A 25,990-nucleotide genomic window follows, 5' to 3' on the forward strand; every position below is an offset into this window, starting at 1 on the left:
ATGTATCCTCGACTGGCTAACTAGAACTCTGTATTAAACAAGACTTCAGATCTTGATGCTTCTGGTATACTGTTTGGGGTGAGTTCGACACATGTTCAGAGGTGAACCTGAGATTTTACACAGGGCTTTATGTGACCCCTTTCTTGAGCTCCCTTCTCTGTGATTTTCTCCTCCTCTCTAGTGCCCATGGGTCCTCTTTCCTTGCCCTCTGCCTAGTAAAACAAAAGTATTAGCCTTCTTTTAATGTTTCTCATTTCCTGTGACTGAGTCAAACTCTGGGACAAAAAGAGAAAGAGAAGAAAGAGAAGAAAAAATATATAATGGAAATTCCTTCACATTTTTCAGGACACAAGGGTCCTTTTCCTCAGTTCTTTGAGTCATAAAGAAGATTTTTTTCCCCAACTTTTAGATGTTTATGTGGTCACTGTTGCTACTAGTCTTGCTGCTGCAGGATTGAGGCTTACCTCAGGGCAGAGCCAAAAAGGGAAATCGCGAAAACAACAAAACAAAACAAAAAACTGGGAATCCTTCATGCTCCCCATCTTGCAAATTTCCTCTTTCTCCATCCTCAGACCCAAAAGAGAGGATTATCTTGAATCATTTTTCAGTTTGCCCATACCACACCATTTCGGGATTCTGGCTGTTCTGAGTTTATGCTGAGAAAGATAAGCAAACAAAACATAACTGGAAACTTACCACTGTAGTGGTCTTTCCTCAAGTTTTCATTTCCCTCCCCAATCTGCCGGCCATTGTTTATGTTTCAGAGTAATCAGATCATTTTTAGATGTATTCTTTCTGTTTGTAATGAGTGGAAGATCCTAAGTGTGCTTAGAGTAAGGTGTGCTTACTCCATCTTAACTAAAACTGCAGAAAATTAATCATAATTGACTAAAATTGGTCCATTTTTAAAAATCATCACCATGCATGTGTGAATTTTGGACATGTCATACATGTAGTTTTGGACAATGTCAGTGAACACCCATCACCTACTCTCCTGCCTTTGGCAAACTACTGATGTGGGAAAGATGGAAGCTGGAAGTAATAGAAAATGGAACTACATGTCATGGGTTATTAAGTAATTTAATAAGGGCAAGTTTCTTCATTTGGGGGCCCTGAATATACATTTGATTATAAAGAGGGTTACTTTAACAAACTCTCTATTCAATATAGATGGCGTATAGTGTTGACCTAGTTAACTGTAAATTCATTGACAACAAAAAACATAATCGGTTAATGTATTAATTCATTCCTTCATTCATTTAGCTACTGTATATACTGAACACTATATGTTACAGATACAGAACTATTATCTGTCCTTCATGGTCTCCTAGTCTGAAGGGAGAAACAGATAAATAACCATACCATTTAATATGCTATAATAAGTGTTATTGTAGGGAAAAAAAAAACATTGCAGACTCATGATATAAAATGAAGAGAGGAACAAGGTATTATTCTAGGGGCACCAGAAAAGTTAAGGAAGGGTTCTCATAAAAGATGAAATCTAAGTTGTGACCTGAGGAAAAGGAAGATAGCCTGAGAGAGAGGGTGTTTTAGGTGATTGCATGAGTAAAACCAGGGCTAAAGTAGGAGATGACATTCTTCTGGAATTATAACATTTTTTTCAGTGAGACCTGAGCCAAGTACAGAAATATATTAAGTAAAAAGTGGCAAAGAAATAAAGAGGGGTTAAATCATGGTATGACATATGATATGCTGATTTGGGACTGACTGAATCATATGTTACCTGCCTGGTAGTGTTATTGGAAAAGATTAAATAGAAATATCTATAAACAAGTTTTGTAAATTAGAAAGTCCAGAGGCTATTTCAGTAGTCCCTGAAGAGTAAGGTGATAGAGGTAGAAATAGAAGGGGGAGAATAGACTCAAGGCTTATTTTGGAAGTAGATTCAGCAAGACTTAATAATGGATTCAATTTTGTCATCAGGGTGAGTAAGGGCTAAGCATGACTCCCAGAATTGTCATCTGAGCAATTAGATCAATAAAGGTATCATTCATTAATAAGGTAAAAGGAGTAAAATTTGAGGGAGAAATGAAGAATTCCATGCTGGAAAAATTTGGAAGTTTATGAGACTTCCAAGTGATTGTTTTAGGTATGCCATTGCATAAATGGGTCCAGGGCTCATGAAAGAGAAATTAGGGAAGAGGTATAAATTTGTGAATTGTTGCCACATAACTGGAGGTTCAGAGCCACAGAGCAAATGATATTCACTGAAAAATGACTGTACAGTGAGAAAACAAAGGGATGCCTAGGACCTGACTCTAGGGAATCCCGATACAGAGAAGTTGGATAACACAGGGAAAGACAATGAAGGAGATTTAGAAAGAGTATCTAGAGAGTGTGGATGAACAATTAGTAGCCTTTGGCATCAGAGCAGCCAGGAGAAGACCATTTAAAAGAGCATGTAGACTGCTCCCAAAATGTCTCTTAAGAACGCACTAAAATGTGTACAATGAATTTGGAAACTTGGCAGTCATTTGGTGACCTTAGTATGATTAGGTTTTGTGAAAAGATGTGGACAAAAGCTTGATTGAACTGATTGAAGTATGAATCTGAGGTAAAGAATTCTAGATGGTTGGGACGCCTGGGTGGCTCAGTTGGTTGGACGACTGCCTTCGGCTCAGGGCGTGATCCTAGAGTCCCGGGATCGAGTCCCACATCAGGCTCCCAGCTCCATGGGGAGTCTGCTTCGCTCTCTGACCTTCTCCTTGCTCATGCTCTCTCTCACTGTCTCTCTCTCTCAAATAAATAAATAAAATCTTTTAAAAAAAAAAGAATTCTAGATGGCACATTTGGACAATAGTTTCAAGACAGTTGGCTATTGAGTGGGGCTGTGAAACATGGGGTTAGCAGTGAGGAGTGTTGTTAAGACAGACATTTAAAAGGTGAAAAAAAAAGTCTGGGTAGATTACAATTAGGAGCTAAGGCTGGAATAGCAAATTGATTTCTATCAGTTGAGCAAAGTCAATTGGTGTGAGTGTCAGGAATAATGTCTTTAAAAATAACAGAAATGAAAAATCTTTGAGACATAAATAAATAAAACAGACAGAATGAATTCCTTAAGAAAGTGAGAAGGCAAGAAATTACAAATCAAAAGGAAGGGTTTTTTTGGTTTTGTTTTGTTTTTGTTTGTTTTGTTTTGTTTTTTTGTTTTCGTTTTTTTTTTTTTTTGAGGAGACACACAGCTGTTCTGTTAGAGAGCAAGAGTAAAGGTGAAGAAGTTGAGAGTACTTTCCAGTAAGAAATTGCAATGATGGATCATTTTCCAAAACTCAGGAGACAATGAGATGACAGGCACAGATGTAGAGGTCTATAGATCTGACTGTGAGAAGAGGAGTGATGTTCTCTGATGACTTCTGGGTCCCCCCTCATTAGCAGATCATCATCAAAAGGTAGCATAGGTGGAGGGAGGAGATAACCAGGCAGTGAGATGTTTGGAGAAAGCAAAGAAGGAAAATACACCTTCAGAGTGAGAGAGTCTGGTTATCAGAGAAACACTGCAAAATCCCAAGGCAGTGGTGAGCGATTATTTGTGGAGAATGTCCAGTGAAGCCAGGCTGCTATTTGTGTGATACTCTCAGAGCTGACACGGGGAGGACAGATATCTGGATCCATGTAGAGTGGGGCTTCCTCACGCTAGTAAAATACACAAGGGGAGGGCAGGGAGTGAAATAGTGGTGGGTACTTCTGTGAGAGATTATGGTGATGGGTCATAAAAACCCAAGTTTTATCAAAAGGTATGTCAAAGGGAAAAAGGTAATAAATGTTGTGTCAATAGATTTGAAGCCTTTGTGAAGTAAAATCACTGTCTCCATAAAGTCACTGAGCAAATGTATTAACAAAGATAGGAAGTCATGGACAGAGTGAAGTGTTCAGATTCACGACTTCAAAGATGGTTCAGTTTCTTGCAAGTTCCAGGTACTTGTGTGAAGTAGGTCACTGAAGTGAGCACAGGAGAAAGTCTTTGGGGATAAGGGATCAAGATCATTAAAATCAAGTTTTTGATAGTTTATATTTCTGGTCAGCAAAGTCACTGAGGATGCTGAGTGAGAGTTGACATGGAGATGAAGGCTCTAAGCCAGGAGCAAAGGTGTTCACTGAAGGGGAAGGAATGACTAGGAGGTCAGGAGAACAGAAATGGGGGGGGGTGGTCAGAGGAGTGTGCAGGTATAGGTTTTATAAAGATTAAGTCTAGAAATTTCACTAGAGAGCAAACATACTAACCAACAATATAATAAATTGGTCTCCTCTACTTGACAGGACAGGTCTAGAGTGGAATCCATACTCTTAGACTCAGTGACAGTGAGCAGGAGGTATCTACCCAAGAAGAGTAGAAAGGGGATAAGGGAGTGTCTGGTCATCAATAGAGGTGCAAATAGCAGAATAGAAGAGTCTTGAAAAGAGAGGAAGAGTAGTTGAGCCAGATGAAAGGTCCTGTGAAACAGTGTGAGACAAGACTGTGGGAAATAGTAGGCAACTGGACAGTTTTATACTTCTACATCAAAGGTCAGCAAATCACAGTCCACAGGTCAGATCCAACCAGCCACCTGTTGTGTTTTTTTTTTTTACATGTCTGTAAGCTAAGAATGCCTTTTATATTTTTAACTAGTTGAATATTAATCAAAAGAAGAATTGTATTGAATGAGACATTAAGATGATATGAAATGGAAATTTCATTGTTCATAAACAAAGCTTCAGTAGAAGGCAGCCACTCTCACTTATGTATACTCTGCGGTGGCTTTTGCCCTACAACAGCAGAGCTCAGTAGCTGCTACAGAGGCTGTATGGTCTGCAAGGTCAAAAATACTTGCTATTTGATCTATATAGAAAAAGTATACTGACTGTCTTCTAGAGGCTTGGGTAGGAGGGTCTCTTGGAAAGAGTGGTTATTCTAATCAATGCCGGGTCATAGGATGCTCCAGTACTGTTCAGGATAGCTGCTTCCACATACAAAATATGAGCTTTTTGCTCATACAAAAGAGCTGTTGCATCTAACTTTATCCAGAGTGGTGACAGAGGCTTTGAGCTTTGGTGAGAACACAGTAGTCATGGGAGCGAGATTCTGATAATAGCCTTTAGCCAAAACACTTGCATTCTGCTTGCTTTCTTTCTTGTTTGATGGGTAATTTTATCATCTTCTTATGCTTTGGCTGTCCACACTCTTCTCTCCTCCTCTTCCCTCTTTATCTCTCTGTCTCTGTCTCTACCTTTCTCTCAACCCTACCTTCAGCAGACACTGACTCTATGGCTTGCTTCAGGAGTTCCTGTCCACTTGCCTACTACGCCATGGAAGGTGCTGTCAAGTCTTATATGTGGTGGTGAAGCTCCTGAAGGAGAGAATTAGAACAGAAAGAAAGAAAAACGTATGGTCCATCAGTTCAGGTGGTTAGTTTTTTTCAATTCAAGAACCAGTGACATTTTGGTTGATGATACAGTAAATGCTTCTTTATCCCATCTCTTGGAACTGTGGCATAGGAAGAGGGTTGCTAGGTTTGAAAAAGGCCAGAGATGTGGGAGCTAATACAGTTTAGGTGAAGCAGATGAGGACAGATGGAAGTGAGAAGCACATGACACCATCAGTGGCAGGCCGAGTCCCCGGACCCTGAGAAGGAAGGAGGGCAGGGAAGTTGCATGAGCACATGCTTAAGAATAGGGGTTCATTCAGTCTCTGTGCATTTTGGTTTCACACTTCATGAAGCAGGTGATAGGGAGAGCTCAGGCTAGTTCTAAAACTACAGAACGGCATTGCTCTATGGAGTGGAATTCAGGATTTTCTCAATAGACGCTGCCGTTGCTTGAAACCACATCCCGGAGTGCCAGCTTCCGTCTCTGGGGGTGGTGCTGCTTATTGTATGTAGTGCTGGCTGGCGGGGGTGTTTCTACTGCAGAGGCTCCCCCTTCTCCTGTTGAGGCCCACTTTGTGTTGATGACAGCACATTTTTTCCTGCCTTTCCCAGGAAGGTAAAGAGCCTAATCACATTGCCTGCAATCATTCCACCACTAATTACATATAGGCAGAGCTGAATCACCAAGCTGATTCCAGTTGGAAAAAATTCATCCAAATTGACGATGACATAAGAAAGCTCTCTGAGACACTTCTGATTAGGGCACGCTGGATCCTCACTCATTCAGAGGAAGCAGGGACATTAGTTACAAGAGCTTTTAACTAAGGATATTTGTGGAGATCGCCAAACCCAGCTCTTATTCACTCCAGCCCAAGCTCGATGAAGGCTTTTTTAGTTCCTCTAAGGAAATGTGGGGGAGAAATTTCTTTAACTTAAGGAGGTTTGAGAGGTAGGTCCAGCTCTTTATCAGAAGGAAGTAAAATCAACCTTAAAAAATAGACCTCTGTTGTTTCTTCAAAAGCCACCAAAGAAGGTTTTAAATAGTTCATTATGGGGGCGCCTGGGTGGCTTAGTCAGTTAAGCGTCTATCTTCAGCTCAGTTTATGATCCCAGGGTCTTAGGATTGAGCCCCATACCATTTCAGGCCCTCTGCTCCACGGGGAGCCTGCTTCTCTCTCTGCCTGTTGCTCCCCCTTGCTTATGCAGTTGCTCACTTTCTCTCTTCCAAATAAATAAATAAATAAAATCTTTTTGAAAAATGAATAGTTCATTATGATAGCCAGCACAGCCACCAAAATTATAGTCCGTCAGTTCATTCATTCAGTCTCTGACCATATGATCATCCGGTGCCCTCTCTGTGTTAAACACTGCTATAGATATTAGAAACATAGAAACAAGGAAGAGTTCCTTTCTTCCTGAGAATTTGAGTCCAGATGGGTAAACATATGTAAACATATAACAATGCGGTGTGATTAGTACAACACGTGAAACAAACCCAGAAAATAAGCTGGGTAGAAAGGAAACAAGGATCTTTGAATGTCAACAAAGGGTTCCCAGAGGAATGACATGTAAGATGGTTTTGAAGGATCCACATTTTAAAATGGACAAAGAGGTATTAGATGTCAGGCAGAGAAGAAGAAGGTACAAAGGAACAGATCAATAGCCTAGCGTTTTAGGAACTTTGCCAGTGTGTTCACTGGATGTGGGGAGAAAGGAGTTGGTGAGAGAATAATCTGGAGCTATAGACAACAGTCTGCTGATAAGAAACCTGTATCTGCCACGTCAAAGAGGAATGCAGAGCATTGAAGGGATTTAAGCTGGGGTGGCATTGATTTTTATTTTTGGCAATTATTGGATGAAAATAAAAACAATGAGCTGGAAGCAAGGAGATCAATAAAGAGGGTATTAAAATAATCCCCAGTAGACAATGGGCACCTGAATTAAGATAGTTAACAATGACAAGAAAAAGAAGGAAATAGATTTGAAATCTCTAAAGAAGGCAAAAGCAACAGGATTTGTTAACTGAAGGTGAGGAGTGAGAGAAAGAGAAGAATCACATATGACTCTCTCTCTCTCTCTTTCTCTCTCTCTATCTTAGAAGAGTGGGGGGGGGTAGCTATGCCAGCAACAGAGATGAGTGGGTATGGGATGAAAGCAGATTTGAAGGGCAAGACCATGAATTCAGCCCATGGTGTTTGTGAGACTTACAGGTGACGTGTTTGGTGGGCTGAGACCTCAGCAGAGCCTCCTGGGGTCGGGAACATACATGTGGAAATTATGAGCAAAGCTGGTAATTTACAATGTAGGAAGGAGGTTTCAAAGTATAGATTGGCCTGGGAGAGGGGTTAGATGTAGCAGAGTGACCCTTCTTTCCAATAGTTTGTTCCTTCTAACATTTACTGACCATCTTCCATGTGTCAATGCCCCCTTCTGTGCCTCCACAAAGCCTCTCATATAATTCTCAGACCCAACCAAAGTGTAATAAGAAAAGTCTTCACATTTTACTAATGAGGGAACTGGGGCTCAGTAATTTACTCAAAGTTACCTAATTGCTGAGAGAAATAACCATAATCAGGATTCAGAAACACCATGTTTATTCCAGTAGATCATGGTTGTCTTGTTTACATACAGTACATTTCATCCGGGACTCATGTGTGCATGCTTATTTTTAGATGTGATGTGAAACGAAGAGAGGTAGAAGGAAATATTAGTGTTGTCACTAACGAAAGAGTAAGTCAACTTTTCTTTTCTTTTCCATACATTCTTTCTTTTCATAGCTTTTGTGTGCTTGAAAATTCCACCTGTGTATAGCGGAACATTAAGAACAAACATGTGGGCAAGGCCTTGTGGCATCGCAGGCAGTATGATTTGGTAGCAAGAAGCTTTAGTGGTGGGTAGATTTTGAGACTTATTTGCAAACTTTATATGTGTATCTCTCTCTCTCTCTCTCCATACACACACACACACACACACACACACACACACATACATATTCAAAGGCTACAACCAGGTATGGTAAATACACAGGTTTTCAGCCACATCTCATTTTTTCTCTGAGCCCAGATCATCCTACACCAATAAACTTCCTGCTAGTCTATGGGTATTTCTATGGGATTTTCTCAAAACATTCTCTTACACATATTCTTTTACTCCATGCCACTTGGAAATTCATGGATAATATTTACATTTCATATGGATGGTAATTTGCAGTTTCCATCATGATCTAATCTGAATATACATATTAGATTACCTTAACTATAAATATGACCCTACCCCACCTTTTCTGCTCTCTCCCATCCCCCAGGGGGATGAGTGTTTGTTTGATGTAATCGAACAAATAGTCATTGAGTGTTTGTTTGATGTAATCACCAATAAATGGAACTCCTCAGGAAAGCCCTCATTCTGTTCTCCATCTGAGGATGCTGCATGCCAAGGGAACACCTTGTCCTTGCTCCCTCCATGTACAGCAGGCGCCTGGTTAATCACTGTTGATCATGGGGCTCTGTGGGAATGGACTGAACCCTGCACATGTTGCTCCCCCACCCCAAGTCTTGGTAAGCACACCCCTTTTTTAGTGAAAAAAGAACTCTTCAGATCTGCATAACTATTCCTCAAAAGGATTTTTTAGAAACTACTTCTCTACCCATCTTCCACAAAATAGTTAATGAAAATTGCACAAGGCTGTGCTTTTTCTTCTAGAGTTATGTCTTTCCCATCATCAGCTACATTTTGAGGAGCTTTTCTGTTTTTTTCTTGGTTGGGCTGGGAGTTGTAGAGATTTGAGTTTGTATCATCACTGGGGGATGAACATAAGAAATATGGAAGTGTAGATATTAATCTTTTTCAAAAAAGTATAGAATCATAATGAAGGGAAAATACACACATATAGGTCATTTCTTAAGGTTCAAAACCTCCTGGGATTAGAGTTCCACTCCCGTTCTTAATCTAGAAAGTGTATTCATGAGTAAATCACAGGCTGAGTGTAGAGACTGTTCTGCGTTTCTAATGCAATTCAGAACCAGGTGATGAAGGGGACACTCTGTGAGTGGACTTCTGACCGGAGGCTGTACCTGCTGGTTTTAGGAGAGACTTAACCCAACAGGAACCTCCCAAGTAAAAATAATTTCCTCAAATTAACCTGAGAAGGAAATTTCAAACCAATTAAGTCCTTCACATTTCTCAGCACTTAGTACAGACTTACATCTCTAGAGATTTAGAAAAAGAGAAAGCAAACAGCCAAGAAACTGAGGTAATATGACACTGCGGAGTTCTATATTTATCCCCTATCAATGTCTTTCAGATCAAATTGGCTGAGTTTACAAATCAAAAGCTGATTTATTTATTTATTTTTTTTAGCAGCCATCAGCTGCACTGCTGCAAATACCCAGGTTCCAGACATCAAGCTGCAAACTCCAAACATCCAGCTGTGTGCTTTCTGACTCTGATATCATCACCCATAATAGAGGGTCTGCATGCAAAACTGAGCTGACAGCCTTCGTGAAAACGCACACAGAAGAGCACACTACTCCCAGGGCCCAGCCAGCTTCTGAAGCCGCATCTGCATAGAGTACTAGTGTCATGTCATGACAGGAAGGGACAGGCCACAGAGAAACACAGGGCTTGGCTCTGCAGAGTCCCAGGGCTCGTTTTCATATAATTACATTTTGAGCTTAAGCTCCTCCTTAATAGATCACTAATGATTAATCCCAGAAACTTTCAAAATTCAAATATCAAGGAAATTCTTTCTTTTGCCCTCCTATATATCAGTATAATTATCGATTACACTTTATACATGCATATTCACACATATTCAAATAACATATGAATCATACATATATATGATAAATGCATACGTGTGTGTGTGTGTGTGTGCGTGCGCACATGAATCTGGCTCCTTACTCAGCAGGGAGCCTGCTTCTCTTTCTGCCTGCCACTCCTCCTGCTTGTGTTCACTCTTTAGTTCTCTTTCTCTGTGACAAATAAAAATAAATAAAATCATACACACACACACACACACACAGTTTCCACTATCAAATGAGGTTTTATTTGTTTCTTTGTTTTCTAGAGGAAGAGAGAAAATGTACATGCAGGGAAGGGAGGGGCAGAAAGAGAATCTTTAGCAGGCTCCATGTTGGGCTCAATGGGGGACTCACTTTCATGACCTTGAGATCATGACCTGAGCTGAACTCAAGAGGTTTAACAATTTACAGACACTTAACCGGTTGAGCCACCCAGACACCCCTCAACTAACTTCTTGCTATATGCCAGGGTCTATGCTAAGTGTCTTGCTTTTACCTTGATAGATAGATAGATAGATATGCAATTTATAGCTGGCATCAGTTTATGTAATACTTTATTGGATTGCTATCACTTTATGATGGATTCAGGTTAATAGATTAATTTTTCAACTCTCAATTTGCATTTCAATCTTAAGCAGAGACGCTGCCTGGGGGATGGTATCTTTTGTGTGTAGGGCATGGTACAACAGATGCTGTGACCAGTTGATGTTGCTCTGAACAACTAACTCTTAGGTATCTAACAGAAAACTGAGGGAAATGATGAGATAAGTTTCCCAGCTATAGGAAGAGGCCATATGACATCAGTACAGATCTGAGAGTGTCGGGGAAGTAATGGCATGGGGACATTGCCATGTGTTGTACACTCAGCAGTCTTAGCTCCTGGCTCTCTAGCAACAAACACTACCATGTTTTGGGAAGAGCCCTCTTCCACTGTGGAAGCCAGGTGTTTAGAACTAGGCAGTCTGTCCTGTTGCCCAAATGTGGTCCCTATATTGCTACCAAGAGTAACTTTCTCAGTGAATATTTGAGGCCGTACCTCAGGGCTAGTCTATGCCTGTTGGGCCCTGTAGAACTTTTTTCTGAAAGAGATCTTATAAATTCACTTATTCTTGGAGAGATCCTCAGACTCTCTTTTCTGTCAGCTATAGTCTCTGTATCGAGGGGAAAGGCCGAATACAAATATAAATATAAATGTATATCTCCATATTTATACACATACAGATAACATAAAAAGATTAGATAGAATATAGACATACAATTTACAGTTGGCATCTATAGATAGACTATAGAGAGATTATGTATTTGTATCCATGTCTTCTTCTATTCTTAATTGTGAAATTAGAGACATTTCTCAAACGCTCATCAGGGCTCACGTGGGCTCTGCAGCTACACCAGCTTTCCTAGAAGAAATGATCCCATGAATCTGTATCCCTTGTAAATCAAATCCTATTTTAAGTGAAGGGAGTAGAACTTTCTCGTTAAAGGATCTGTGGTGAATCCTTTGTAAAGTTTATTATTATTAAATTCCTACTAGAAAAGCAGAGATCTGATTATTCTTTCATCTCTACCTTGAGATTTTCCTGTATCGAGGATCTTGTATATTAAAATATGCTCAAACAGAGATGTGGTATAAGTGGTAGCTGCTGTCTATGGAGAACTTGCTATGTTCTAACGACTTTACATATATTTGCTTATTTAATACTCACAGTAACCCTATAAAGTAGTATCATGTGCCCCATTTGACAGAGGAGGAATCTGAAGCATCAAGAAGGGAATTATCAGCCATCGGTCCTCTGGGGCCCACTGAGGGTTCGGGACCTGCCCCCTGCCCGTGGTGCAGTCAGATCAGTGGTGCTGACAACCATGATCAGCTCTTCCGTGTAACTTCAGACCCTCGGGAGCTACGCTGTGTGGATAAATCAATACTGTTACCGTGTTTGGATATGCTTTATAACACTGATTGTCTCGTCCTGTTGCTGTCAGTGTTGCTATCTCGATTCCATGTGCATCCCATGTGTTCCCGGCCTGATCCAGTCGTCCGGAGTGTGTTGGTGCTCTAGCATGGGCCCCTCAAAACCATTTGCTCTGGGTCACAGGGACTTCAGTGCTATGGGACAGTAACCACACCTCTGTCACGTTGCTCTTGCCCTCCTTCCAACCTCCCAGCCTCTGAACAAAGCCATGCTGGTCAACTCCTTAAAAAGGCCCCAGGGGGACACCTGCTAGCCAGTCCTGGAAATAGCCGTCCCTGAAGCCCAGGCTGAGTTGAACAGGAGCATCCTGAGGAGAACAGACAGGAGAGAAAGCAGTGGCACGAGTACTGGTCTAGGACTCAACGAGTCACAGCCCTTAAATTTAAATTAAAAAAAAAAATTCCAACTCTCAAATTTTGGAATTCTGTGTTCTGCATTTTTTTTTCGGTTTCTGAGGCCCCATGATTTTTATCTCAGCTGGTATATATGCCATAAAAATATTAAGTAAGGAGACAGCTGTGTCCTCTCCTCTCCAATAGCTACAGCTGTTCTTCCGACAAGCTTATTCTTGGGTGCAATAAAAATGATAATTGTGGCTATTATTATTTTCAGTTATAAAGGTCTTTTAACACCCCATCTATGAACTTAGAGACTTGGGATTTACTTTTCCAAGTAAGTATTACTTATCCCGGGCATTATTACTTGTCCTGTGATTGGTTATAAATTGCTGATCGAAACCCCTTTGGGTAAGGTGAGACTCCTTTGGGGACCGAGTTGCAGGTGTAAGTAAGCCCATTTCCAACTCGCTTCCTTTCCTTGCTTGGGTTGTCAGATTCCACCTCATGAAATAGCTGTGCTCCGAAGAAGCTGGCTGTAAGACAAACCCTGTTAGATAAATCATACGTCCTCATTGATCTACATTTTTAAATTAAGAATGCATTCCTCTGAGGAAATAATTGGCCCCAAGACTAAATATAAATTATACTAAACACTCAATAAACCTTTTAAAATCACATATTTAAAGAAAGCCCGTTTTGTTAGAACACTAATAGTGATGATACTTTTTAAAGACGGGAAATACAAATATCGTGCTAAGAACAATTACCAGAAGTGACACCACCTTGGGAATAGAGCCACAGAAAGATTGGCTGAGCAACAGGGAGCTCCCAACATTTTTTTTTTTCTTTCTTTTTATTTGAACTCAGCATATAGTTGGTTTTTTGTTTTTTTTTTTTTTGTTGTTGTTGTTTTTGGCATTTTTTTTTTCTGATTTAATTCACTTTATTTTTTCCAATTTATTTATTTTCAGAAAAACAGTATTCATTATTTTTTCACCACACCCAGTGCTCCATGCAAGCTGTGCCCTCTATAATACCCACCACCTGGTACCCCAACCTCCCACCCCCCCGCCACTTCAAACCCCTCAGACTGTTTTTCAGAGTCCATAGTCTCTCATGGTTCATCTCCCCTTCCAATTTACCCAAAAGCACATACCCTCCCCAATGTGGGAGGGTTTTTTTTTTAAGATTTTATTTGTTTATTTGAGAGAGAGAGGATGAGAAACAGAGAGAGAGAGAGAGAGCAGGAGAGAGGGGAGAGTCAGAGGGAGAAGCAGACTCCCTGGTGTGCAGGAACTCGATCCCAGGGCTCCAGGATCATGACCTGAGCTGACAGCAGTTGCTTAAGCAACTGAGCCACCCAGGTACCCTTAGCCTGTAGTTCTACAGTTGTTCAATTCATTAATAAGAAGCTGACAAACTTTAGATTATGTAAACTACTTTCCTAGGTGCCTTGAAAGCCAGAGTTATCGAAGATTGGTCCCCGCCACCAGGATTTCATTTCCATTGGAAAATCAGACCAGTGCAAACAGCATAAAACAACTGGCCAACAGAAAGTGCTATTGTAGTTGCAGGGGCAGTGGGCTGGACATCAGGAAACCTGGGGGTTTTCCATCACTAACCAGATGTGGACTCCCCTGCACTGCAGTTTCCCACATTAAGATACAAAGATGTAATGATACTGCTAACTCCCATACGTGGCTGTATGTGGCAATTTCCTAGTAAAATGAAAACTCCTCATTCCTGAAGATTCTGACTTAATAGGTGTGGGTGGGATCTAGAAATCTATATTTAAACAGCTATTCTAGGGAATTCTACTGAAGTCAGACTATGTCCTAATATAGCAACTATGGAGTTATATATAACCATTAATGTCTCTTTAAGCTCTTGCATTTAATTCCCTTCTGGTTTTTAAAGCCTAAAGGGGCTCTGCATGGAACAAGAGTGCAGGAGAGTCACAGGCATTGACAGGAGACAGAAGGGCATTTGCGACTTTCCTAAGGCCACCATAACAAAGTAGCCCACACTAGATGGCATAAATAACACAGGTGCATTATCTCACTGTTCTGAAAGCTAGAAGTCCAAAACCCAGGTGTCCGCTGGTTCATGTGCTCTCTAAGAGCCGTAGGGGAGAATTTACATTGCCTCCTTCAGCTTCTGTGATTTGCCAGCAATCCCTGGCTTTCCTTGGATTGTAGAGTCATCACTGTGGTCCCATGGTCATCTTCTCCCTGTGTATCTTAACACAGTCTTCCCTCTGTGCCTGTCTGTGTCCAAATTCCTCCTTTTTGTGAAGATACCAGTCACACAGGATTGACCCACCCTCATTTTAATTTCATTACTTTTATAAAGACTCTGTTTCCAAATAAGGTCACACTGTGCAGTGCTGATGATCAGGGCCACAGCAGATCTTCTGGGGGACACAATTCAATCCACATCAGAGAGTTTTCAGGGAAGAATTAGAATTTGAAAGCAAGGTGGTGTCTGCCTTGGTGAAAGAAAGAACATAGCTCTCAAAGTGATGGATGCAATCTGTACAAAAGGAACGATGATGTTGGTCCAAGATGAAAAATATCAGGGCCAGGCTTGAAAGCTGTGGTGGCAGCGGTAGGGACCATGGTGGTGACAGAGCTAACACCAGCAGAAATTTATCACGTGCCTTTCACTGCCCCAACCACGTGGCATGTGCATTCCATCCTCAAAGGACTGCTCGAGTTAACAATATTCTGAGTTGTGGAGAGGAAGCAATGGTGGCACAGAGGAGTGGCATAAGTCAACTCCTCAGGAAGTTTCAGGTAGAGGATCAGGTTTGTCTGATGCCAAGCTTTTCCTTTTTCTCGGGATGACCTGCTGCCTTCCTCATGGCAGAGGTGTGAAATGAGCTGGCATGAGTAGATCAGGCTACTTGTTGAAGGGTTTCCTTCCATAAAGCAGTGGGATTTGTGTTTGATGTTACAAAAAACAGGGAGCCATTTTTAGAGTCTGGAGAGGTGTGACATGATAGAGGGGGTGTTTTAGGAAGACGAACGTGCCATTTCCACTAAGGGATGTGTTTTCTTTGGAAAAGAAAGACTTACAAATGAGAAGTTATTGACCATGAAGGGTTTCTTTTCATCGGATTTTATCAAGTGATTTGCTTCTTTCCCCGCTCGTAGCTCTTAACCAAGAATTTCCTTTAGCACTTTAAATGCACTTTAAAATATGCTCTGCTTATCTGTCCCCCCCACCAATATTCTAAGTTCCTCATATGAGTGATAAAGCATTGATCATTTATAGCCAGAGCACAATTGCTGTTTCAAAGAAAACTCTCCTTGAATCATTAACTCTATAAATTCAATCTTCAACTCTGTAAATTTCAGTTCAGGGCTTTTTTTTTTTTTATTGTTGTTGTTTAATTCTTCATTTGTTTTAAGTAGCAAGTATAGGAATTTCGTTTCTGGAGGTTCAGAGTTTAATTTGTTACATTGCTAATCTTTTTCTCTGTTTTTCTTATACATGGTTCTCCTACAGAAAAAAAAATGTGAGGATAAAGGGGAAAATAATAACAGTGAAACCTAAAATGTATAAAGCATTTTACTATACAAATTACTCTTCTTGTGACTTACCCAATTTAATCAGAAAGTAGACATGTAACAATTGGTGAACAGTACAGTGATTGTGGTTTCTCTATAATTCTACATTTGGTCCAGAGAACATATGATAGTAAAATTAAGCCTCATTGCTTTTTGCAGGATGACTTAAGTGTAAATCCCTTCCCTCTGGTAATAGAAATCTGGATCGATGGAGAATATACGGCTTCTCCAAATCTTAAGCCATTCCTTTTCTACATAAGTTTGCCTGATATTCATGTATAAAATTAAACATACACTAATATACCTGTCCCCACTTGATGAATTCTTGATTGTGATTACCCTAACATTTATGTGCTTGCATTTGAGTCTGTAATCCCCCAGACTTGCTTCTCATTTGGATGCCCATATAACAAGCTCATCCAAACTGGGTCCTTATCAATCTTGCTGTGGTCACACAAGAACATACGTGAATGGTGAAATTAAAGTGTATGTATGGCATCTGGCTGGAAGTAAGGATAAGAGATGCAGAGATCCCCTGTGTCCTTTAGTTTCTTTGCTTTGGTGGTATAGTACACAGCCTCCCAGGAGATGTGAGTTCCTACCAACACTGCTCTGACACTGGAGATCAGTCCAGAAACAGCTGTCCAGAGCTAATTTATTTCCTAATGCTACGGCACTGTTAATTTATAAATTACATTGGTAATTTGAGCTATTATTAATTTCAGATGGTGTAGGGCAAGCCTAATTAAAATATGACACCAATTGCCACACATATGTACCAAGGACTACCATTTAAAATTAATGGGAATATTAAGTGTGACACTGGTCTCTGAGATACTTTGCACAGTAATTATAGCATTCTAGCTGGGAAAGATCTGACAAATGTAGGCTTGAGGTTGGAGAAAATAAACAATGACAACATAGAAGGAAACACACCTTTTTCATGTCAACCTTCTCTTTTTATTCCCTGCACTCTTCCTCAAATCAAGGTTAGTGCTTCTTTCCCTAAAGATGCTTGCAGAACAGTAACAAGAAAGCTACTGTTCATTAGTAGTTTCTTACTTGTCGGGACTGTGAGTCTTTGTGGGTTAATGTTGATTGCCCTCTCCATAGCCTGGACTTCTGGGCTCTGCTTTCCACTTATTAATGTGTTCCTGGTTCTTGTTGTGAATTTTGGTTGCTTACTGTAACAGGTACGGGCTGTTATTTTGCTCTCATGTAGATAGTATTGGCAAGACAGTGTCTACCCATGTTTAGTGTGGGTTCCACGTGGCATGAAGAAGTATGAGGAAATGCTTAGGTTGGGCTTGTTACTGGATGGTGGCACAGACTTCTCATGACCAAGAAGTGGCGACAGGGATGGGAAGGTAGTGCCCGTAATTGACAAGATAGTCATTTCTAATTGTTGTTATTGTTATTTCTACTGTTATCTTGACAAGGATGGTGACCTTAGTGATGTCATGGAACAAACACAATGGAAACTTTACATACCATATCTATTTTTCTTTGTATTATATTAGTGTCTTACTATTGTCATTTTCGTGCTTTGGATCTGCAGATCCATGTGGCATTATGGGGGGTCTTATCATCAGAGAAAAAATGCTCTTTTCTTTCCTTTTTTCATGTGGACCACTCATGTTAAAATAGTTTCACTCCACTGGAGTCTGGCTTCCCAGCAGATTACAGGCTTACTTCCTAAAGCAACAAGTTTGCAACCTGTGAGGGTTTTCAGATTGCTTTTGTGTCTATGCATGTTTTTCTTGGTTACCCCAAGCAATCCTGTGAAGTTCTAGAACTGTATGTACAACATGCCTGTGAAATGTCTCTCAGTTGCCTGGGACAGTCTCAACGCATGCTTTAATTGTCCCAGAGTAACTATTAATAGTACCCCTTTTGCCCTTAAAAGTATCCCTGTTTACATAATAAAATATATCATCAAACTATCTTTACTTAACAGAGAAGGCAGAGTAATGCTGGGATGTAAGCAGTTCCTTTTGTTCTCCCTTGCCTTTTCTAAGTAGGCTGAAGTTCATGGTGACTAAGGGAGAGAACTGTGAAATCAGTCTTCCAGGCTTCAACCTTGCTGTTTCCATAAGACAATGCACATGGTTAGTGCTCAAGTAGGAAGCCAGCAGGTCAAGGGTTGTCTTTTATTCATAATTTTTCAACAGAGAAAACATGTCTCACGTTTAAGACATGTCATGAAACGTGTCACGGTTAAGACACGACATGTTAAGATTTGCCACCATGTCTTCTTGCTCTTGACTTTCTTCTGTATTTGTGGTTAAAGTCCAGTGTCCTTTTTGTTGGTTTGTCTTCAGGATCTTCTATACGAGAGTTCTAGCAGATCAAAATTTAGAAAACTCATCTTTGCTTATTTTATTAAGTGTCTAAATCTCAAAGCCGGGGTTTAAATTTATTTTGTCAGTGTTGCCACTGCCTTCTGTGGCTCGTGTGTGTGTAACTGTTAGTGTGGTATTTTTAATTGACTTATGGTCTGGGATGCAATGATCAGATCTAGACTTCAAGGTTCAGCCTTAGTGATACCTTGGAATCAGAAAGATTAATATTCACGTATGGTGCCTAACTTAGATCCTAGAGTCCCACCACTTGATAAGATTCAGGCCGTGTAAATGTCAAAATTATTAATCACTTATTGAGGACCCGTAATTCCCCAGGCTCTGTGTTCAGTCTAGGTAGGAGCACAAACACTTCAGCTGCTCTACTGGGAAACCAAAAGAAAGTTGATGATGGAAGCAGTAGAAGGGCAGGGAGTGGGGGAAGGAGAATGGGCATCGTTCTCAAGAATCGAAACTTGGAAATGGCACAATTCTCTGAAGACATAACCATTTTATACTTGTTTTCTAAGTTTATACCTTTGGTGTTTTCTTTTGTGTTGTTTTCTCACCATACCTTCTCCTGCAGCTGTGGGCTTTGTGAGTGAAGACGAGTACCTGGAAATCCAGGGCATCACACGGGAGCAGTCGGGGGACTATGAGTGCAGTGCCTCCAATGATGTGGCCGCACCTGTGGTCCGGAGAGTAAAGGTCACCGTGAACTGTAAGTGGTCTCAGGAACCCCCACTCTGTGCATGTGAGGCTGGCTGCTGTCATGACTGCAGCAAAGAGCTGGATCACAGAGCCAGAGGCTGACTCAGGATGGGAACTAGTGCCATGGACACTATGGCACAATGTCCACACAATGGACAATGGTCCATTCTCTGCTTTCAAGAGGAGTAATTCCAAATTCTAGTTTTAAAAAAGTTGCAGCTGAAAGTAATTTAATATAATCTGGAACTTGACTTATATTCCTGGAAGATCATTAAATGGCCTTCAATGTACAATTTATAGAAATGCATCTTTGAATCCCAACTTTTCCCATACTTTGCTCATAATGTTTCCTAGCTCTTTCCTCTTTAGCCCAGTCATGTCCATAGTGGGGTGCAAAAATAACATGTGTATAAAGGAAATCTATGATACATTTATGGAAATTTATTGTACATATTTATGGTATACTTATGTGATCTTATACTTCTGCGATTACATATGTTGATGTACAAAGTGCACATTCATAATTTAAATATAAATAAACATACACATATTAGAGGATGCATCTCAGAACCTGATTTTGACTAACAGAGATACAGAATCTGAAAAGTTTGGAGGCCACTGCTGTAGACCCTCATTCTCTCTTATCAACCACTCAGATTCTCTCTGACATTGACCCTCCTCCACTTCCCCACCTGTGTCTCATGTTCTCTCCTCTTGATTCCTTATAGTATACATTGAGTAGTTCCATAGGACTTTTGAAAGTTTTCTCTGCTGTGCTCATTTCAGGAAGTCTTACAACAGGATAGAACCCAAGAACTAACCCAGCAGACAAGAAGCGTTTCCTTTCAAAACTTTGGGGTGGAAGTGTGGGAAGAATATTGTGTCTTGGTGGTTATCCATTCTTTAATGTTTTGCTTTCTGTTACAATTTGGACCTACTTAATGCACAGCACTTTAGGAAGCAAGGGGATAGGTATAAAAATGCTACCATTCTTATACCAAAATGTGTACCACCAGCTTGATAAAGGGATTTGAAATGATTTGCAGTTAATAAAAATTAACCTGGAAAGTAAGGGGATGGGAACAAAGGGAGAACCTATTTAGGACAGTAAGTGAAAGCTAGGGATAAACAAACACCAGAAATATATACTTCAAGGAGGATAGATGCAGGTGCAGAGTTTGGCTTTGAGTTGTGAAATCAAAATGGGGAGACATCATCTGCTTTAAGGTTTATGTCCATAAGATGAAAGCAAACCTGTTGCTTGGGAAAAACACTGCTTTTCCTGGTACTGAGACCCAAGAGAAATTTCTCTTTAGTGTCTCCACAAATAGATCATTTTGAGATATTGTCAACAATGTCACACATGGTACTTCTGCAATAAATAGAATGCCAAGTTTATTATGGCTGTTTTTCATAATGCACTTCAATGTAAACTGTTGGAATTGCCAAGGGTAGTTAGGTAAAGACTTCAAATGAATGCAGGCCAGGTTTATAGGTCTAGTCTGGTCTGGCTGGATTTGGGGATCCATTTTAGGATGTTTGAAAGAATGGTTGATCTGTCTATGCTTCAGGCAATTCTCCATGAATATTATTTCTTGCAACTGAGCTTTTGATGGGAACTGAATGGTTTGAGGTTATAGAGTCTGGCAAGAACCTGGTGTGCAGAAATTCTATAAAGCTGATTAAAGGAGTGTAGGGTTGATGGGCTGGCATTCTCCTATGAAAGTTAAAAAGTTTAAACAGGAAATATGCCTGAATACCTGCTCATTCCACCTCCGCACAGAGGGGAACAGCACCCGTACTTGCTAGGAAGACAAGTTTTTCCTTAGCACCGTGTTCAGTGGTTTCACACTCTGGCTCAATTCGTGTACAATTTGTCAGCTTGAGCAAGCAGAGGTAGAGCAGGGAGTAAACACCAAAACCAGTGAATGGGGCAGCCTGCCTCACTTTAGGATGCATTTTAAAATGCTACAGCACATCTTCTCTCTGCAGACCCGCCGTACATTTCAGAAGCTAAGGGGACAGGCGTCCCCGTTGGACAGAAGGGAACACTGCAGTGTGAGGCCTCAGCTGTTCCCTCTGCAGAATTCCAGTGGTACAAGGATGACAAAAGGTAAAGACTCCCTCCCTACCTTACCTGCCTCCAAGGAGAAGAAAGTTTTTCTAGCTTCCTGTTTCCAGATGGTTACGCAGGAATTTCTGAACAATCTTCTTCTAGTCCCAACTGGTTATCAAGGTGGGGGAGTGGGGGATGTATTTTCTGATTAGTCATGATTTTCAGCTCTGTTTTTAACATTTCCATACAGAGTTATCCCTCGCTAATCAATGGGCCCGAAACAAAACATTTTTTTTTTAGGAAAGCAAAATCTCAGAGAAGGCCACAGAAACATTGCAAGGCCTGTGATTTTTTTTTTAATAGGGCAAGAAAATAATGTGTTCTGCCTGAAGCTATTTTTAACACACTCTCAGACTTGCATTAAGAAACTGGGAATGTTCACGAGGTGCTGGGAGTGGCAAAGAAGTTAGCAGATCTCCAGTTCAGTTCCGGACACCGTCGGTGGCGGTGGATAAAGGAGTCCATGACCCGATTTAGCCCTCCCTTTGTGCCTGGGTTGTTCTTTCAAGGTAAAAGAAAAGAAAGGGGACTATCCCCTTCCCTCCCATTGTTGCAGCCATCATCGGGATATCTGTTGTGATTCAGGGAGGACTGTCATTGCGAGGAGTTATCAAATGGCGAGTTAGCACTGGGTTCAGCAGCTCAGAACAGCCAGGCAACATGACAATTACTGTGATCAAAGAGCTATTTTAAGGTGGGCGAACAACGAATAAATGTGCAAGAGCTGTCCATGTTCAAAATGCTTTGATAAAAATGGGGAGGGGGTGGTGCATGTGGGTGAAGGAGGAAGGTGCTTTAGGGGCTGAAAAGCTGGGAAGAAAAACAGCCCAAGAGGGATTGCAAGAAGGCAACTTGGAGCAGGTCCAGGCCAGCCGTGACCCAGCTGTTGCCTGCACTACTTAGAACATCTCTTCCAGCATGCCTTGGGTGCCTTTCTTTATGAGGCCAGTCAGACACCAAAAGCTCGCCCCGTCTTGGAATCACATGACTCCATCGTCAGACTCATCCTGTCTTATCATAATCCTCCCAAATGAGAAGCAGTGCTTTTCAGTCCTGAAGTAAAAGACTGGCAGCATCTTGACAAGGTGTATCCTATTCATCTGGCCCATTTTAGAGATGAAAGACAGGAGGCAGAAGGAAGAAAAGCGAACACATGAAGAAATAAGAAGAAATAGCTGGCTTTCCCCCTTTTAAGAACTCAGACTCATGCTGAAGGGAATAACATTTTCCCAGTAAATAAGCATTTTTCTTGCAAGTCCTGCTCCCCTGGTCCCTCTGCCTTCCCACTGAAGGCCCTCCTCTGTGGAAGTCTAGTATCAGAAAAAACTAACAAAAAACATGGAGCTCCACACCCAGTTCCTGAACCTTCAATTATCCAGGTCTTCCCTAATCAGATGCATCTTATTTTTTTTTAATTCTTTATGGGAGAAAAAGATAAGTAAAAATGTAGGGGAAAGTGAGATCTTAAAATATGTGGAGGAAATATGTAGAGCTGTCCACAACAAAAATGGCCAGTGGTGAGAAAAAACGTAAACACAGTCCTGCATTGCACCCTCTGTGTCGTAGGAGGGACTGCTGTATATGTATTATTTTCCAAGAAGAAAGCCCAGTCACGTTTCAGATCCCCCCTCCGCCCCCCGCTCAGGCAGCCTTGATTCCTCTACTGTCCAAGCTCTCCTCATGGGGGCTCCAGTCTCCCCTTCAACTGATTCTGGTCAGTTTTCCATGTGCCCCTCATTTATTTATTTCCAGTGTTCTCCCACTGAGTGGAGTTGTCTGTCCTCCTGACACCCAGCTCAACAAGAACAGCTCTGGCTCTAAGGTCCTTGTTGCTGCCAGTCCTTCCTGTGCCACTGAGGCTGCCGGGCAACCTCCTCCAGGTGGCTCCCCCTAAAAGAAAGAGCAGCTCTCCCCTAGCTCCATTCCTAGTAACATGAGCGGACTTCAGAGGCAAATCAAAGGAGTCCATATGATGGGGACAGAGAGTTTTCTCAAAACTTGCAGTAGAAGCCTCTTTTGTCTACATCCTAGTACCACTCAACTGCACGCCACAGTCACTGTGTGTGTCATCAGGCAAAGGGAGAGGAAATAGACTGCAATACTTATTAAGATCCACCCGCCCATGGGGACACATGAGCCAATGAAAAGCCTCCGGTTCATTAAAAATCTGGAGCCTGGGAGCAGTATGGGATGGGGAAATATGATGTGTGACCACACAGAGAAGAGGCAAGTCTGTCGTCCCAGAAGCTGCAAAGTGCTGCAAAAACGCTGCTTGCCACCCCACCCTGCTTTTAGCTAAAGACATTTCAGAGCTGTCAAGCAGGAACCTGATTCGGGTAAGTGTCTCTCCCCACTGCAGAGCTGAAATCTAATTCACAGCTTGGTTCTGATGTGAAGTCTTCCTCCCCAGCCCAGGAATGGCGTCAAAATGGCAAATGGGATCAATACACTTGACGGGTTCTCCAAAACCTCCTGGTGGGTGGGCTTGCAGAGCCTTCTTTGGACAGCACCCCCTAGAGGATCAATATCTACATAACAAGCTGGAAATAAAACCGTGTCGTCTGGCAGCACAGCTGGATGCCTCATTCCCTTCCTACAGTGCTCACATTTTAATGAAGTCCATGGACTCAGGCCAGTTCACTGCCCCTAGCTTATGAGAGAGAAAGGCTCCCACAGGAAAATCTACATAATGAAAAGCAAGCAACTTCCTCCAGCCAACCTTCTGACTTCCCAGGAGACAGATGTTGAGCAAGAACTGAAGCCAGAGCCCGACTTTCTCTTCGGATCGGGATTGGGGTGGCAGATTGAACTGTTCTGTAGTCCTACAGAGTCTATGTTTTCAGAGGACAGCAAAGCACATGCCCTCTGTGCCAGAAGCATGTTGGGACCCAGAGACAGGCAGGAGGTCTTGATGTCTGACTCCACAGAAATTTAGTATATTGAAGAACATTTTTAGTTTATGGAGCATTTTCTCATCATCATCTTGCTGGGCTTCACTTCCTATTCTGCCTCGAATATTGTCTTTCTCAGTTTGATGACCCTGAAACCAGCCATTGGCCCCAATTTCTGTCCCTATGCCTTGACATTGTTTATTTCCTACATACTCTGCCCCAGCCAAGCCCTAAACCATGTTCCCTGAGATCCTCCATTCAGAAGGATCCCTCCCCACCCCCAACATTTATCTTTCCCATAGTGTCGGCTCAGTCTCTGGGCAAGGAAGACAAATGATTTCAGGGAAAGTAAAAGGTTGGCTTAAAGCCCATTATCTGAAATAGGACATTCCAGAGTTTTTAAAAGGAAGAGGGTTGGTCTCATAATTTCCATGTAGACATATAATGGTACTAAGAATTTTTGCTGACAGCATCCTGAGATAGAGGATATGACCCCATCAGCCCCTAAACGGTATTCTCCTGACCCTCTCCACCTGCCTAGTAGTGATATCTATGGCTCTAGCAGGTATATCTGTTTTCCGCACTCACACTCTGTGGTCTTTCTTTAGTGGCCCCTACCACCAGTGCAAGCCATTGTGGCATATCGGACTGCTATTGTCCAGGCTCTATAGCGTCAGTCTTAGGAATCTATAATCCTTTCCAGACTGAGTTATTATGATATTCTGGGGAGAACACCTCTCCCAAGCCCTTCAGAGTACCCTGCTGTAAAAGTGATCCCTGATACTTATATTCTATTTACCAGCAAAAGTAAAGTATTATCTGCAGAATGCCTCGAGTTCGTAAGTGAACATTTATTACCAAGGTGCTTGAAAACACTTTGTTCTTTCAAAGTCTTCAGGTTCTTCTCTTTGAAGATTGAGGTGTTGTTGTTGTTGTTGTTGTTGTTTTATTCTCTATGGTTACCATCTCCATCATCTTTATTAACCTTATCATCTACATCAATTAAGTCCACACTCGGAGTACATACTGTCGAGTGTCACACAGCTAGTATACTGAATGTGTTGAAGGCATCTGCCTTCAGAGAATTTAGTGAGTATCTGTTTAGTGCCAAGACTGTCTCCAGGCACATGCACAAAAGTAGAGAAATACAAGTACATATCCTTGTGTGTGGACATGCATTAATTGAGTGGGGGGAAAAGTAGTCATCATGATGTCAATGGGGGCAATAAGAAGATCGTTAATTCCAGAGTCTGTCTTCCTCCTATGAGAAAAATATAACCATCTCCTTTTTTCTCCTTTTTTGTCTCTCTCTTGTTGGTCTCAGACTGGTTGAAGGAAAGAAGGGGGTCAAAGTGGAAAACAGACCTTTTCTCTCAAAACTCATCTTCTTCAATGTCTCCGAGCATGACTATGGGAACTACACCTGTGTGGCCTCCAATAAGCTGGGCCACACCAATGCCAGCATTACGCTATTTGGTAAGACTGAGCCCTGAGCTGGGCAGTGAAAACAGGAAAGGGTCTCATGGGGCAGAAAGAGTCAGAAAGAGCTGCAAGTGTGGGGTGGCTTGTGTGAGAGAATCAGGAGAAGCTAGGCATGGGTGAGTGAAATGGAAGAGGAGGGGGAATGAGAGAGAGGGGGGAAAAAAGCTAGTGCATGGATGGGCATCGGTAGTAGGAAAAAAATGAGAAAGAATGTTCATGTTTCATTTGTAATGGGTAAACCCTGAGGCAGGAGGAAATGGTGTTGGGATGATGAAGTGACATTTAATTTTTTCTCTTCGAGAGCTCCTCAACTGACTAGGGATGGGGGATTCTAGTTGGATTTAATAGCAAAGCACTCGGAGAGCAACATTTACTATTTCAAAACCTTGTTCACTAGGATGCTGTA

General features: G+C 41.5%; 1 protein-coding gene across 7 annotated transcripts in view; it reads left to right on the top strand.

Annotated features, from left to right (window-relative positions):
• Positions 1–25,990, top strand: part of NTM (neurotrimin) — a 943,101-nt gene that overhangs the window by 902,124 nt on the left and 14,987 nt on the right. For all 7 annotated transcript variants that reach the window (XM_044258220.1, XM_044258225.1, XM_044258226.1 and 4 more), the window contains 3 exons: positions 18,971–19,105; positions 21,088–21,208; positions 25,427–25,578. In XM_044258220.1, the coding sequence (XP_044114155.1) occupies positions 18,971–19,105; positions 21,088–21,208; positions 25,427–25,578 (408 nt within the window). The remainder of the gene's footprint in view (positions 1–18,970; positions 19,106–21,087; positions 21,209–25,426; positions 25,579–25,990) is intronic.

Source organism: Neovison vison, chromosome 7 (assembly GCF_020171115.1).
Source record: "Neovison vison isolate M4711 chromosome 7, ASM_NN_V1, whole genome shotgun sequence".
NCBI classification, from domain to species: Eukaryota; Metazoa; Chordata; class Mammalia; order Carnivora; family Mustelidae; genus Neogale; species Neogale vison.